This window comes from Triticum urartu, chromosome 5A, assembly GCF_056163025.1.
Source record: "Triticum urartu cultivar PI428250 chromosome 5A, HENAU_Tu73, whole genome shotgun sequence".
NCBI lineage: Eukaryota > Viridiplantae > Streptophyta > Magnoliopsida > Poales > Poaceae > Triticum > Triticum urartu.
The window spans coordinates 494,565,751-494,583,371 of NC_141877.1; the positions used below are offsets into that span (position 1 = coordinate 494,565,751).

Sequence of the window (17,621 nt, forward strand, 5' to 3'; positions counted from 1 at the left end):
TTTTTTTAAGTATTGCAATTTCTATTGAACAATTAACATTTTGATAGTACCTGTTGAACCTGTTTTGAAATATGTAATGGACATTTGTGAAATACACAATGAACATTTTTAAATGCGAACACATTTTCATAGTACTTGTTCAACAGGTTTTGAAATATGTAGTGATCGTTTTTCCAAGACATTTTTGATACACTATGAACATTGTTTTTAAATGCAAATACATTTCCTATACACTATGAGCATTTTTCTTCCTAGTTGATGAACAATTTGAAGTATTACTAATACAATTTTTTGTTAGACAATGAACATTTTTCTATTGAAGAATTAACATTTTCATAGTACTAATTGAACATTTTTTGAAATATTTAATAAGCATTTTCTTAAGACAATTTTCAACACACTATGACCATTTTCTGAAAATGCATTTTTTTAATACTAGAATATTTATATCCTAATGTAATTGATGAACAGTTTAAGGTATTGCAAATACTTTTTAAAAATAAATAATAAACATTTTTCTATCAAACAATTAACATTTAGATTGTACTTGCTTAACTTGTTTTGAAGTATGTAATAAACATTTTTCCAAGCCATTTTTTAAATACACTATGAACATTTTTTTACTTCAAATACATTTCACAGTACTTGTTGAACACGCTTTGAAATATGCTGTGAATATTTTACCAAGACATTGTTTAAATAGACTATGAACATTTTCTTAATTACAAATATATTTTTAAGCAATTCGCAAAAAAGACATTATTCAGTATACTATGAGCATTTCTCAAATAACTTATTCAGGCTTCCAAACAGAGAATTTTTCAAATGTTCATCATTATTTTAGATTGTACTCAGCTTTTTGAATTATCGCTTCATACCTTTGTAGATGTACTTCTTTGAATGTTCTATCCAAACAATAAATTCTCCAAAAAAAACAAGTATGTCACTCCAGCTTTCAACTTATTTCTTCTTCCTTCATGTATCTCTTCAGCTGGATGTGCAAGCTCTATGGGAAAAGTTTGTCTTCCAACTCATGAAAAAAGGACAACAAAATTAAACTACCGTTTGTCGAGGATTTAATGGACACATATGTAAGTTTTTGGTGTATTAAATTTCCTTCTCAATGAAATTCTTGATCAAATCTTCCAAAAAATGACATTGTTCTGTACTCATTTTCTTTTCTCATTGCGTGCAAGCTCCCCAGTTTCTGAACTAACAAGAACTAAGAAAGTACATAATTTTGTATTTTCCATCGATCAAATGACTGTTAGCACGAGAATGAAAGCTCTGATAACTTTGACGACTAAAGAAGAGTGAGGGACTGAACAACAACTTAGCAGCTGACCAACTAACCAAGCACTATTTCCATGCTTAGCTCAATGACAAAGCTATTGTACCAAACTAAGCAAGTACTTGTTTTGTACAATGAACGGAAGAGTTTTCTACACTTGTTCTTACATTCTTGAATCCAGTTCCTTATTCAACCGAAGTGAAACAACTTACACTAGATGTTAATACAAGTAAACTACAACAACTTAGACTAGATGTTTTGCAAACATCTTACTAGATTCAGTCCCTTTTTTTGTCCAAGTGACATTTTCTTCATAATGCAACTTGAACTGAAAGGGAAGGACATTCATTAAGGCTTTGTTTGGGTGCAAGGGTAGGATAACCGAGGGTGACGGGGGATTTTCGCAAGCATATGTTATCCCCATCTACAAACGAGAACATCACATGACCATTTTCTGTGCTAGAATAAGAATAGCAAATACACAAATGTCAGAATTTACTACAAATATATATGATTTTGTAGTTGGGAAAGATCTCCCACTACAAACAAAAACATCATGTGACCATTTTCATACCCTAGAATAAGAACAAGCCATTGTTCAACAAGTTCCCAAAGATAGAACTACCAGGCCAACGGCAATACGAATGAAAAACAATAATAGCCATAGAAAAATAGTAAAAAGCAAACGAAAAAGAAGAAGCGAAGAAGAGATGAAAGGAGCGAAGCAAACAGGGAAGAAGAAGCGAACAACAAAACTAATGCTATTGGAATGGCCCACTAAAATCATCCCATGAGGCAAGCAACCTTCTACCGCGCCAAGCGAGATATAGAAGCGCCCAGCGCCATGTCACACAAAAGAAAAGGAAAAAAATTAACAGAGAAAACAGAGTAACGAGCGAGTGCGCCGACTATTTCTCGTATTAAGCGAGACCGTACGAACTTTCCCGAACTCTGGCTGAAGGGTGTACAGTAATTGTGCCGGCCCATTTCACGCAGTTAAATGAAAATAGGAAAATTGGGGATCAATCCCTGGTCTCCTGGGAGATGGCTCGCTCTAATAGCCATTGCACCCAAGTCTTGCACGTGATAATCACTGGTGCGTTGTGTACTTGAGGCGAATCAAGCCGTTTTTCCACTGGGTTTCACGTTTTTTTTGTTTCTTGACAGGGTTTTCTTCTTTTTTGTTTGGTTTTCTTTTTTCTTCTCCATTATTTCTGGTTTTCTCTTTTCTTCCCCATTTTTCATTTTTCTTATGTTTGTTTTTGTTTTCACCCTATATTTTTGTATATGTGAAAAACAATTTTCCAATCCACGTTTAGCATTTTTTCAATACCAATTTAACATTTTTTCAACACATGGTCAACATTTTTTCTATACACATTTTAAATATTTTTCAAATGATTGATTAAAATTTTCTAAATATTTAATTTTTTGAATAAAAGGTCAACATTTTTTCTATACACATTTAAAATTTTCCAAATGCTTGATTAACATCTTTCTAAATGCAATATTAACATTTTTTGAATACAAGGTCAATATTTTTATACACATTTAACATTTTCCAAATGCTTTATTAACATTTTTAATACTTGTTCAACAATTTTTTGAATGCTTGATTAATATCTTTTATATACACTATAAAGAAAAAGCATCATTTTTTTAACACATGGTCAATATTTTTTCTATAGACTTCTAACATTTATCAAATGTTTGATCAAAATTTTGCAAATACTTGTTTAACATTTTTTTTCAAATGTTTTATTAACATTTTTTATTTAAATGATAAAAAAAACCCACCATTTTTTAATACATAGTCAATTGTTTTGCACATGTAACATTTTTCAAATGCTTGATCACAATTTTTTCAATATTTCCTGTTTTTGTTTATTCTATGTTAGAATAATTCAGGATTACAAAATGGTTCTAAAATTTCAAAAAAAATTATGAGTTTTGAATTGTAAAAACAGTTCTTGAATTCAAAAAATGTTTACGATTTAGAAAAATCATTTTTTATTTTGATGAAAATAATTATGAACATTTTTTAAACTTGAAGAAATAAAAATTAATTCGATGATTTTTTTAACTTGATGACCAAAATTTGTATTCAAGAACATTTTTTGAAAATAAATGGATGAACAAATTTTTATTTTGATGAACATTTTTCGAAAATAATGAACAAATTTTGAATTTTATTAATATTTTTTATGTCGGTAATAAATTTTGAATTGTGATGAATACTTTTAAAATCCGATGAACAAAATATTGAATTCGATTAACATTTTTTGAATTCGTATAGGATTCCCCTTAGGGGCGCCCGGGAGCGAGCGAACAAAAACGTGAACGAGTGCTAAGAAATGGGTCGACCCAAGATTGTACGGCCACCTGAAAGCTTTGGGCGATCCAGAAGCTAGTCTCGCGTTAGGCGAGATATAGTTCTCGTACAGGACGCGTGGCGAGCGATCCGGGGTGGGACGACGCTTCGCTGGAAGGATCGGCCGACGGGGCCGGTCAGCTAGCGGCGTGTGCTCGCCACACACCCCAAATCCTCCCCCACACGGCCACGCCTACTCAAGCACACAGACGATCCATACATCCACAACCCCCACCAAACCAATCCGACCGACCAAGAAACACCGCCGGCCGCAGCCACCAAGAACCATCCATGGCGACCCTGTTCTGCGCGGCCGCTGCCACCTCGTGCCGTCTCGCCTTCCCGCTTGCCGCGCCGGCGCCGGCGCCAGGCCTTGGCCGCGGCCGGGCCCGACGCGGCACGGTGGCGGTGCGTGCGGAGGCAGACACCGCCGCTGCTGGGACCGGGATAAACCCGGCCATCCGGAAGGAGGAGGCCAAGGTGGTCGACACCGTCCTGGCCGGGGAGCTCTCCAAGCCGCTCACCCCGTACTGCCGGTACAGTTCCCTTTCCCCATCCTGCTATTTACTTCTGATTACTAGTACATGTTTATGTTTGGTGGTGCAAGAAGCCATTTTAGTCAGCCGCGTACACGTTGCAGGACGAGATTTGCAGGGCATGCCATTTCACTCACCATTAACATAGTACATATGCAGTGTGTAGTTGGACTGCGCAAATAAATCATGTCGAGACAATGTTCTGACTTCATTAAACAAGCGATTATTATCGAAGAGGAAAAACCTTTTGAGATATCCAAGAGGATAAAGAACTGTGGTTCTTTTTCAAGGATGTTCTGCAGAACAAGTACTTGCTTTTTTATTTAGAGGAGGATCACCCGGCCTCTGCATAGAACAAGAACTTGCTGGTTCTTAATGCAATCCGGGTCCAGACAGATGGCAACTTTTCTGATTGTACTGTTTTGATGGCATTTTTCCATCTCCAGTTTTAATTTAGCTAACTACAACCTTGACAGGAACCTGCAACAAATAATTTACATGGGTAAATCGAATGGTAATTTGATTTGTTGTAAGAGGAAGATTTGTACTGCTACGGGCAACTGTCTCTAATCTAAATTTAGTTGGTTAAAGGTTTGAGTGGACTCTGCAAGAACAATAAATTTAATAAATGGGCTTGGTTGATCGCCTACGGTATCCCAAGTTGGCGTGCGAAGCAAAATTTAGACTGCTACACTGAGTTTTTTTACCTTCAGTAACTGAATTGATCCTATGATCAGCAAATTTTAAGCCTTAGAATGGCCAACGGTAGAAAACTAAGTAAAGAGAATACATAAATCTTCATGATTCTTTTGTGCACTGTTATATTTACAGTAGCTGAGTTGTAATCCTGATACTGTTGCTCTCCTGATGAGAGCCAATTTAAGTTTAACTGTACTCTGTTGCTGTTGGTTAACCTTCTTAATGCAAGCATAATGCAACACTGTTGCATTTCATAAGAAAAAAATGTTCCGATGAATTACCCGTTATTACTTCATCCAAAACAACTGCACTCTTATAACTATATCTGCTGAACTATACTAGAATTTGCAGGCTGAATCCCAGTTCGTTGATACTCCCTCCCTAAAGAAATACAAGAGCGTTTAGATCACTAGTGGTCTAAACGCTTTTATATTTCTTTAGGGAGGGAGTACTTCAAACAAATTATTAATAGTGTTTATTGACCCAAACTGCGGGGACCAGCCAATTGATGGTCTTTATGCTGTTGATGCCTGCATTACAGAGTTCGTCTTCCTTTGGAATACTTGATTTGCATACCATTTTGAAGTTCCAACTATTACTCATTTTCCTCTAAATGAATGATTACTGACTTTGATTCATGTGTTTGCCACAAGGTGCTGGAGATCGGGAACATTTCCACTGTGTGATGGAAGCCATGTGAAGCACAACAAAGCAACGGGTGATAATGTAGGGCCCTTGCTTGTTAAGAAGTAGAATGAGTTATTTTTCCTCAATTTGTGTTGAGTGGAATAATGTGTATATCGTAGTTGGTATAACGTTTTTCTCAAATGTAATAATGAAGTTCCATGCTGCAACAACCCTGTTGATCAAAAGAGCAGAATTAAGAGAGAAATTGCCATGCTAAAAAGCAAAATAAGTATCATTTCTGCACACTAGTCAATGTGTACGTGCAATGCACGTATTTGGAAATATATATTAATTGCATGCGGATATCAAGTAGGATATTATTTGCGTGTTATTATGTGATTGGCACTATATTTGACATGAAATTAACTGCACGCTAAACGTGTTGAGCGCTTGACATTGAAGCAGTCTTGGTCGTTGGATTGACATGATTCGATGGTCGAGATTAATTGGATTTGCCCCTCTGGGTTTTTTTATATTGGTATAGATATAGATACTACATGCATAGTGTCCCATGAATTTGATAAAATTTTATAGGATGCACTAAAAGGAGAGTATACTCGATTTATCAGTCACTTCTCAAATCCGCAAGTGCGATGATACAGGCCAATGAGAAATTTGAAAATGCGCTCAAATCAAGTAATGCTTAATATAAATAAATTATTTGGAAATGTGCTGCTCTTGTGAGGGCGACCCGAGCCATAGTTGTTGCCATCCATCTTCTCTTTTCCCTCCTCGCAGCCCGTGCCCCGTGCTGCACTTGATTCGAGTCAAACTTGGTTTTAGGCTGGTCATAGTAGGGAGTAACTTAGACTAGTGTCATATGCATGACACTAGTCTAAGTTACTACTCCCATAATGCAAAATATCTTAGTAGTAGTATCATAGTTTGTTTCATTTATTGCCTTATAAACTCATTTTGCCTTGGGAAGCGCTATGTTACAGTAACATATTATGGGCATGTTTGGTTCCAAATAAGTCACCAACTTATAAGTCGAAAAGTAAAAAAAGTGACTTATTTTGCCAAACAGACCCGACTTATAAGTCACCCCAACTTATAAGTCATAAGTTGCTCCACCCCAACTTAAAACTTATAAGTCACCCCCTTTTGCGTGGGTCCCACCACCTGCATGATGTTGATTGGTGTGGAAAGGTGTGTCAGGTGACTTATAAGTCAGGTGATAACCAAACAGGCGTGACTTATAAGTCACTAGTTTTAAGTCACCTGACTTATAAGTCGGGTGACTTATTGAAACCAAACAGACCCATATGTTACTCCAAGCACCTCTCTCTTCATTAAATACTTGCCACATAAACAAAATTATCTTGGGATGTGTTAAGTTACTACCTAAGAGCAAAGATAATAGCACAGCCGGCTGCTGGCTATATAGCAATGCCATGTCATCATAAAGCCTTCTCTCATATAGTAGTCTGGTGTTTTGGCTGGCTATTAGCATGGCTTCATTTAATATGAAGTATTTATTGCTTGCAGGTGCATATGATCTGCTGTGATCTACAGTAAACAACATCTTTGTGGCCATTTCAAAGAGCATACATATACATGCCATCCATGCAACCAGGAAATAGGAAGACTGACTGGCATTTAGGCAACAAACATATGTCATACAGCATCATAGTACTCCAAACATGTCACACAGCATCATACTACTCCATAGCATCATGAGTAATTACTTAAGATTACATAAGTCTTTAAGAAAGCATTCAGCAAACATAATAGATAACATCTCCGGCAAACAAGCCATTCACGACCACAAGCAACAATCATAGTTTTGATCTGGACGATGACAAAAGTCATAAAGCATGGAGGGTACTTCGCTGGAAAGGAGCAACCACTCATTTGCATCAATAACCTTCAACCACTGTATGGAAAAGGAACCGGGTCAAGCTTAAAAATTTAGCCAATGCAAACTTACAGCATGTGACATCAAGAAGTAACACTGAGTAGTAATGCTGGAGAAAATCACTTCTATAAATCCTGTATAGCTACACAGGTTCAGTAAAAACAAATACTGTAACAATAGGAAGAGGAACAAGCTATAAAGAAGACCTCACTCTCTATACAAGCATGTTAGCAGATCAAATAAATTTCTTGAGCAATAATATATTCACACTGACTAAACTATATAGTACAGAACTATTTGGTTAACGAAAAGAACAATTTAAGATCAGAGAAAGTATACCTATAAATAACAGCTGCCGCAATCACCACATCACAGCTCACTCCTGAAATAAAAATGCATGTAACATATCAAGGTTACAGTAAAAAAAGGAATATGAACATGCAGATATCAATATCCCACCTTGATTAATTATGATGGCTGTTTTGAAACTTATGCCAGATATGCTCGACTAAATCACTTTTAAGTTGGGCATGCTGTGGACGAGCACGAATAGTAGCTTTTCTACGCAACACATCTGCGAAACATAGATTACCACCAACATTCACTTCGGGAGGTAGAGCAAATGAAGCCCCGGGAATCTCATTCAAGTCAATATGAATTTTTGCCTGCTCTCTCTCATCTTCGATTATCATATTGTGGAGAATCACACAAGCCCTCATGATCCTTCCAACACTCTTTCTCTTCCATAGACGTGCAGGCCGACGGACAATGGTAAAACGGGACTGTAATACCCCAAAAGCGCGCTCGACATCTTTCCTTGCCCCTTCTTGCTTCTGGGCAAACAACTTGTGCTTCTCTATTTGGGGAAGTGGTATAGTCTTCATGAAGGCAGCCCATTCTGGGTATATACCATCAGCAAGGTAGTAACCTGTGGTATACTCATTCCCATTGACAGAAAATTGGACTTGAGGGGCTTCTCCTTTCAGTGCATCAAAAAATAGTGGGGATTGATTGAGCACATTCAGATCATTATTTGACCCAGCAACTCCAAAAAAAGCATGCCAAATACGAAGGTCCTGGGAAGCAACGGCTTCTAGGATCATCGTTGGTACTCCATAATCGCCGCGGGTGAATTGCCCCCTCCATGCAAGAGGACACTTCTCCCATCGCCAATGCATGCAATCAATACTTCCTAGCATTCCAGGGAAACCTCGAGACTCGTTAACCTGAAGAAGACGCTCAACATCCTCCCGTGTGGGGCGTCGCAAGTACTCCCCACCAAAAACCTGAATCACCCCCTTTGCAAACTTGTCCAAACACTCTAATGCAGTGCACTTCCCAATCTTCAAGTACTCATCAAGTGCGTCTGCAGGGGTGCCATAGGCTAGCATGCGCATGGCTGCTGTACACTTTTGCAATGGCGAGAGCCCTATTCTACCAGAACAATCTGCCCTATAAGTGAAATAGGGGGACCACTCACCTAGGGCATTCACAATGCAGAGGAAGAGACCTCTATTCATACGGAATCTTGTACGAAACATACTCTCGGGGTAGAGTGGATCTGCAGCAAAGTAATCCTCCACCAGACGCTCGTGAGCACCTTCATGATCCCTCCGAATGACCTTCCTTGGACCGTATCGTCGCTGCAATGATCCATATCCGAGCCTAGCCTTGATTTTTATCATGAGCCTCTCAGCAAAGGAGTCTAGGACGTTTTGCTCAGCAACATAGGCTTCCATGATTTTGGATGGGGCTAGCTCATCAGAATCATCTGTGTATGATGATGAATCGGACATGGTGGGTGAGGAAGATGGGTCGGTAGGCTTGGTAGGAAGATGAGAAGTAGAGGAAGGAAGATGGGTTTGGGTGGAAGAGTTTGAAGAGGAGATGGAGCATTATATGGATGTGTCTTGTTTACCTGGGCGTATAATTACTATGGACTGCATAGAAGTTAAGTGTAATTTGACTATTGACTACATGAGTTTTTCCACTCCATGGTTATCTGGAATGCATAGAAGTTAAGTATAATTTGACTATTGACTAGATGAGTTTTTCCACTATTGCATGGTTATCTGGACTGCATTGACTACAATGTAACTAGAGTACTGGACCATTGACTACAATTTAAGTACATGACCACTTTTAATTAAGACAACGGACAGTAGGAAATACCTTAGACCATTTTGCCAAATAGCTTCTCCCTTAAACACTTCAATGCCAACACATGCTCAGATCTCACATCTTCAGGCATCCCGGTTGTGTCTTGCATCACCAATGAGCGATATGTTTCTAGCATGACCGACTCTTTGTGATCTTTTGCCGCAAGGTGAGCAAGCTTCCGTGCTTCAAGATTCTCAGCAGAAACACGCCTTTGGGTCTCTAACATCTCTTTGCGGCCTTCATTTGCTGCATTCTGGGCATCTACAAACTTTTGAAGCCCATCTTCAAGATCTATTATACAAACTTCATCCTTTCTTTTTCGTTTCTACTTCTCCTTAGCTTGCTTGCCACCCGGTGGACGTTCATCTTCATCATCATCATCATCTATAGTGGAATGCTTCCCTACTTCATCATCAACACTAAACTTCCTCTTGTCCGGCTCCAGACCTTCTAGGCGTTCCAAATACGCGTCCCATTTTGGTTCCTTTTTAAGAATCTCCCAGCAATGCTCAAACATAAACGGACCATCTTTTTTGTGATCTTCCTCATAAGTTTGCATTGCCCTCTTCTTTAAATCTGCATCAGATTCACCACTAGCATACAAAGCACTAGCCTCCTTATAACTCGCGCAAAACCATGCAACCCTTTTCTTAATTCTCCCAAAGCGATCTTTCACTTGCTTGACTAGTCGTTCCCTGTTTTTTGGGGTGGTACTATTGTAGACAGCAGTAACATCTTTCCAATATTGTTCATTCTTCCTGTAGTTTGATTGGATTGGGTCATTGGAATTATTCAACCAAGCACTGACCTACAATATTATCAGAAGGGGTTAATTGAATTTTCTAGTAATGAAACACATGGAGCCAGCATGAATGCAAAAAGAGACATACCAATCGAAGATCTTCTTGTTTTGTCCATAGCAAGCGTTTTTCGGTCCTTCCACAATCACCACCATTTGTGTCATCGCCAGCATTGACTGGTTGCGGTGAACTCCCATTGTGCATAGGTTGTGTGGGGCCTGCCGTGTTCTGAAAGTAACTAAGGTAACCACCAGGTGGGTGAGAATCCACTCCCCTGCTCAACGACATAAAGAAACGAAGAGCGATCAGCACTGAACTAAATGCAAGTATATACTCAAATTTGTAAAATCTGAATACAATACATTTGAGATGCATACTAGTTGATCACAACAACTATTTAAAGGAAAAATAATCTGAATTGATCACAACAACTATTTAAAAGAAAAATCTGAATTGATCACAGCAAGTATTTAAAGGAAAAATCTGAATTGATCACAACAACTATTTAAAGGAAAAATAGTTTATGCAGTCATATATCATACACACTATCATGTGGAAACTGAAAAGTTACACTACACTGCAATTCAAGATTCAGCAAACGAGAAGTCACGTGCTCCTGTACATCAAAGAAAGATCATCTAGCAGAAGAAAGTTTTCTTTTTCTATCATTACTAAGCTAATAAAAATGAACTCTGAAAATAGACAGTAGAGTAGTAGATAGATTTCTGATGTTGTATCATCTAACTAGCATATCATACAAGTGTGTCAGCAGCTCTAAGAAATGACACCACGATTCAGAGTTGAGATAAGCAATGGAGAAAATTCATACCATACTTGTGGATCAGAGTAGTCCATATTGCCAGCCATGTACCAAGGTGATGTAGAGCCACCGATGCAGGCAGGCAGTGCCCAACAAGGACCTTGAGCCGTAGGACCCGATTCACTTGGTTGCTGCAGACTAGCCGCCAGAGACTCTTGTGGTCTTGGGGGGATCCAAGTGCTTGTTCTCTGCTTTGAAGGGAAGGCCGATGGGATCCCCGGCGGCGGGGCGGACTTAGGCGCCGGCGAGACCAGCAGATGCGCCGGCGGCGGGACCAGGAGATGCGCTGGCGGCGGGGTGAGCAGAGGCGCTGGTGGAGGGGCTTCACGAGGTGCCGGCGCGCGCGTCCGTTTGGACTGCTGACCCATCTCCTTGATGTGCGCCGGCGACAGTTCTAGGGTTCGGGAGAGGTGGCGATTTGGGGAAATTTGGAAGGCTTGATTTGGCGCGAGGAAGCTATTTGGGGCGACGGCACGGGCTGATTTTTGCGCGCGAAGGAGGAAGGAGAAGCGCGGGAGGCGGGAGAGGCGCAGGGGATCGAGAGCGCCGGCTCTAGCGCTCGCCACGGGCTGCAAGCGGGCGCAAAGCTCTCGTATCTTGTGCCGCAGCCCGGCGCTTGACGAAGCGCCCGTTCGCTTCTCTCTCCCTCTTTCTCTCCCCTCCAGATGTGATTTGGCTGACGTGGAAGGGCTTATAGCCAGCTGAGTCAGCCTTATTATACTTGCTCTAAGTTCCCCCACTATGGCTAGCCTTAGTAAAGCTCCTGTGCTGCACTAAATATCAAGAACCAAAATTTTCCGACATCCAAGCACTTGATTTGAGTCAAACTTGGTTTGCTGTACAGGATTCCACTGTATTTGTCCACACAAATAGTTCTTGATATTTAGTCATGATTGTTTTTCTCCATAGTTCAGTGTCTACATTTTTATTCTCCTAATATAGTCATACTGTCTTTTTTATAAAGTGCAGATGTACTTTAGCCAATTGATTTTAGTAAAGCTCCTGTTTGTACAGTATGGATGAAAAGGTGCACTGAAACATCTTGCAAAAAAAATAGTCTTGTGCTGGATGCAGTTTTACAATCAGTTTTATAACCACAACTCCAGCAATCTTATTAGCCTTTTCTCATATGTATGCTAAATTAAAATGAGGCCAAACGAAAATCCAACTCGGTGCTCGGGCTCATCTGCTCCCGAGTTATAGTAAATGCAAAAAAAAATGCTAGGAAAATTCAAAATAAACTGTTTTTTCTTGTATGAAAGATGTTCGCATGCGTGATGTCGGTGCAAAATTTCATCCCGTTTGGACATCTAGGAGCTCATGGCAAAAAAGAGAAAATCGGTCCAAATAGTGCTTGAACAGTAATCTTTCTCACATAGCCGAATTTGTCTTTTTTGTCGCGCGCTCCTCGAATGTCCAAACTCCACCAATTTTTGCACAAACATCACGCACATGAGCATCTTGCTTCCAAAAAAATCAGATGTTTTTTCTTTTTTTTTCGTTTTTTTTGCCCGGGCTCATCTGAGCCTGAGAAGCAGAAACACCGCTCTCAAGGCCGAACACATACATTGTAAATATAGCATGTTTTCCCAAAAATGGTTATGGAACTCATAGGCACCCTCCTACTTACTGTAACATAATCGAACTACTAATGGAATTTTTAGACCTCAGTAAAACTATAATTTTGGAGACAAAAACTTACAAATTTGACCTACACAGTATACCTATAAAGATATTAAGATTGGATACTTAAAAATCCTATACGAACTTTTGTCTTCAACATGTATATAGTTTTATGCATTTCAGTAAATATATTCAAGTAAAATATTGGTGGTTAAAGCCAGATTAGGGAGATCTTACCAAAACAAACAACTACTAGGAACTGGATCAATATATGTTTGCATGTCAAGCTCAGCTTATAGTGATTGTGAAGTGGGATTGAATGCATTTTGACGATGAAATCATCTAGGATCAAAGCGGAGGTGCCTGCTTTCTACCAAGAAATTGCATCGTCATTAAATGTTTATGTCTTCCTTTCTTCCTTGACAATCTGAATCTGAATACTACTTTCTTTTTTCCTAAGTTCTCTTTATGGTCCTTTCTGCTGAATATCTTGCAAATGCCACACTGAAGTGCAGGATATTATTAGGTGTGTGGGTATCAGTCCACTATTTTCTTATGTCTATGAATGTATGTACTTCTAAAGTAATACTACTTCCCAGTTAGCTCATTGTGAAGTAATGATACAATCAATGGGATGTTTTTCTACTGTTATGGATCTAGCGGAAAAAATGTTGTTTTGACATAATTGTTTTTCTCCATAGTTCATTGTCAAAATCTTTATTCTCCTAATACATTCACATAGTCCATATAAGTGCAGCTTTTAGTTCGTAAAAGTACTTCGTACTTTGCCCAATTGATTTCACTAGATCCCCTGTTCTGTACAGTATGGATGAAACACCTTGTAATTATTGGTAGTCTTGTGCTGAATGCAGTTTATAAAGAAAAATAATCTTTCATGACGATAAAACTGAATATTTTCAGACAGGAGCATCACACAAGGCATGACGAGTTCATGTCAAACACCTAGAACTCAAGTCGTCAACAAGTTGACAACATTGCATACTTGGTTTCACTAATTAAAGTAACAAGCAGATACCAATCCACAGTTACACCACAAGGCGGCATCTTGGCGTTGCCAGGCGAGAGGCTACGATGGATCGGCGTGCTAGGGGTAGGTTTGGTCGTGTCAGGTGTGGGCTTGCGGCAAGCCTCTCCGGCCTCCTGCACTGGCATTGGGCTCCGTACACGAAAGAGGGGTAACTAAAGTACTAAACAAAGAATATATGAAACTGTAAAATCAAGTGCTTTCTCCTCCCATTGCAAAATCATTTTGTTTCTCCCGTTGCAACGCACGGGCACAATTACTAGTAAGTACTAGTAAGCATGCATGTGAAATTCACATGCATATGCGTGCCTGGCATGGCAAAGATGACATATCTAGTGCATGCTGATGCGTCTTTGTATCCTGATGAAGCATCAAAACTGTACCCAGGGAAATACCACCGTAAGCATGCTGTAATAAGATGGATATGCTTCATAGCTAACTGTCGCCTGAGTTTCCAAAGATTTTTCTTGTACACAAGTTTTACATGTCAAGTAGTAATAAGATGGATATGCTTCATATCTAACTGTTGTCTGGTTTTCCAAAGGATTTACATCCATCCATCGTCATGCCCACAACATGAACCAAAAAAAAAAATTCGTAGTTCAATTCAAAATACAACCTTTTGCAGCAAACTAACCCATGCAAAAATTAATAAGAAATTCACATATGAAGCAGATGTATCAAAAATTTACATGACCCAGCTGGATCATCTTCATCCGCTGTAAAGGTATATCCCGGCATCGGCTTCGAAAAAGGCATATCAAACCGCCCTTGTCTCCCTTCAATCCCTCTTAATCTCAGATCCAACGGCTCGCGGGAGACCGCATCACGGGACGACCTAATCTTCCATACCACTTGATATGTTCCCACATCCAGATAGCTATTAGAAACAACAATATGGCCAGAAACAAAGCTAGCTTAGAACATTCCCCTGGTTCAAACAGAGAATAGATGCATCTGAATAATTATTTTTCATCTACATTTAAATAAGGGAAATAACTACAGGTGTTAAACATGCCAGGGAAACTACAAATCTTTCCACTTAGTACAGAACTATACACTTAGTACAGAATTCACCATGTGCTTATCAGGATTGCAATAAAGGTTAATGACAGTAAAAATGAAAGTTAACCTCTCTCTGGATCATCAAATAAAGAAAATTGAGCACCATCATTGATCCGAGAGCTTATAACATGCAAGAACTACACACTTAGTACATAATTCACAATGTGCTTATCAGGATTGCAATAAAGGTTAATGACAGTAAGAATGGAAGTTAACCTCTCTCTGCATGCATCATCAAATAAAGAAAAACTGAGCATCAGCATTGATCCGAGGGCTTATAACATGCAAGAAATATACACTTAGTAGAGAATTTACCATGTGCTTATCAGGATTGCAATAAAGGTTAATGACGGTAAAAGTGGAAGTTAACCTCTCTCTGGATCAATAAATAAAGAAAATGTGTTTGCCCATCGTGTTCATAAAAATAACTCATTATTTCTAAAACCATTAATTCGAGATATACATCAGACGTGCACTTCTACTTATTCAATTTGGAAGTGTCACATGACAAACAGAGTTTGACTTACTTCAAACAAAACATTCACATGCATGGTAATAGCAATCAATTTGTATAATGACATTTGAGCTTACGATTATGAAACCCATCGAAGATCTTCTTGATGCGAGGTATAGCAGTAGAAAACCGAGAAGGACTCGACCTACAAGCCATCCAAACACCAACATCAATCGGTCAGCTGCACCTATCGAAGATCTTCTTGATAATGTCCTCGTACGACCGCAACCTCGCTCTAGTAGAGCACGAGCTTGAGTTGCAGATGGACAGCAAGGGAGCACGGACTATTAAATCCTATAGATCATTCACCCATATGTTGTCCTAAATCTAGGGATTATGAGAAAAAGAGAAAATAAAAGCATGTACATCAGAGGCAACTAAACAAAAACATTGCCATAGTTCATTTAACATATAAAGCATTTCAAAAAAAATCATACGGCGTGTAAGTAGGAGTATCAACATTTGGACATATATTTAACAACTAACACATAGTAAATGAACTTCCCCTGTCCGCCTCCTTGTGCCTACTCCTGGTGCGTCTCGGGGCTACCAAATTTGATGAAGAAAATCAACTGTAAAGAACAATGTCCCGGGCCTGCTCTCCCTAGTATTCCAACTCAGTTCTTCAAAATATATTTGGCCAAAATCTATGTAGCCCCTGGGCATGGTTTCTTTTGCTAGATATTTTTCACTTTTAACCTTTTATATATGTAGACATGACATATCACTGGACATAGCATAACGATATTCCCAAAAGATATGTGTTGATGTGTTTAACTCTCTTCCTTCTATTGGTATAATGTGAGAAAATTGCATTGTCCAGAAAAGTGATTCTTTCAGGGGATCTGCTTACTCCATATCTAAACCCCACATCAGTGTTCCTATGCATTGCATATTTGTTTTTTATATCATTCAGTGATGTAAGTTTTGCAATTATATGTCAGTACATTCTTTGTTTTGAACCATGTACAGAAAAAACCCAACGCCTTGGATAACTTAGAACTTAAGCAATCATTCACACTGTGTGGGGTGCCTTGTATATGTGGGTGTACGTTCAATTGCTGAGGTCCTTTCGCAAAACAAAAAAGAGATAGTAGCAGCCATCGGTATTGAACATGGGAAGAACTATACAATAAACTGTCATTCCAACATGGACGAAGCAGAATATTACTATGAACCAATCACGCAGATAAATTCAGAAATTCGTCTGGGCCTGTCGGACACATACCAGTGCAGCGTGCGGAGGCGGCGCGTCGGGAAGACCACGCGTGTGAAGGGGCCGCAGATCGACGACGAAGGAAGACGCTGATTCGGGCTTGATTGCGGCGCCGGAGCGGGGGAGAGCGCCCAGGTAGGGAGCCACCTGCCACGACGTGGCTGCGACGATGCGGCTGAAGACAGGCTCCCTACTCCCAATCCTCCTCGACAGTGTCGTCTGTGTCTTCCTCCCCGTCGCGCTCACCAAGGCCTTCCGCGGGCGGCATGGGTACGGCCGGGGTCGTCCTCTCCACCTCCCTCGTCCATGTCCTCATCAGCGCCACCGACGCCTACGCGGCGCTCGCCTACTGCGCCGACCCTGGAGGGACTTCCCCTTCGCCTGGCTCCTCCGCCTCGTCGGCGACGGCCGGGCACGGAGGAACGCGAGGCGGCGGCTGGGCGCGGATGATGCATCAGGGCGGAGGCCATGGAGCGGCGGTGGAAGCGCGTCAGGAAGCTTTCCGACGAGTTCGACCGCATCACCGCCGCGCAGCAGGAGGGAAGAAGAAGCCCGCCGCTGCAGAGGTTGGGGAGGAGGTGGACGGAATACATGCGTGTGTGAGTTCTGGTTAAAGATCGTGGAGCGATCGTGGGCATGGAGCGGGCAGGATAAGTGGGCACAGTTTTTTCCATGGGCAGAGGAGTTCGGTTGACAGTAAAACATGGTTGGTGTTAAACATGGGAGGGCTATGGATCGTTGAATTACTTTTATTGCACGGTGTAGATAATTTGGTTCTCCGCCCTCTCGTGCTTTTATAGGGGTAGTAGATTAAAGAATATTACCCGCAAAAAAAGTATTAAAGAGTATTGAACGAGTATTTGAAAAATACGAATATTTAAAAATATTGAATATGTATTAAAATGTTGAAAAAGTATTTGAAAAATGTTGAATAAG

General features: G+C 40.0%; 1 protein-coding gene and 1 pseudogene across 1 annotated transcript; one reads left to right on the forward strand and one right to left on the reverse strand.

Moving 5' to 3' along the window:
• Nucleotides 1-3,845: 3,845 nt before the first annotated feature.
• NEET (2 iron, 2 sulfur cluster binding protein) lies at nt 3,846-5,832 on the forward strand. The gene is made up of 2 exons (XM_048675098.2): nt 3,846-4,198; nt 5,551-5,832. The coding sequence occupies exons 1-2, from the start codon at nt 3,954-3,956 to the stop codon at nt 5,648-5,650; spliced, it is 345 nt and encodes a 114-aa protein (XP_048531055.1). The 5' UTR covers nt 3,846-3,953; the 3' UTR covers nt 5,651-5,832.
• A 1,329-nt stretch (nt 5,833-7,161) lies between these two features.
• LOC147972222 (uncharacterized) lies at nt 7,162-16,953 on the reverse strand (annotated as a pseudogene).
• Nucleotides 16,954-17,621: the final 668 nt, after the last annotated feature.

Excerpts from the sequence above, each read along its gene's own strand:
- NEET (XM_048675098.2), top strand. The coding sequence starts at position 3,954 with ATGGCGACCCTGTTCTGCGCGGCCGCTGCCACCTCGTGCCGTCTCGCC. Across the intron at positions 4,199-5,550 it reads CCGCTCACCCCGTACTGCCG|GTGCTGGAGATCGGGAACAT; the intron begins GTACAGTTCCCT and ends GTTTGCCACAAG.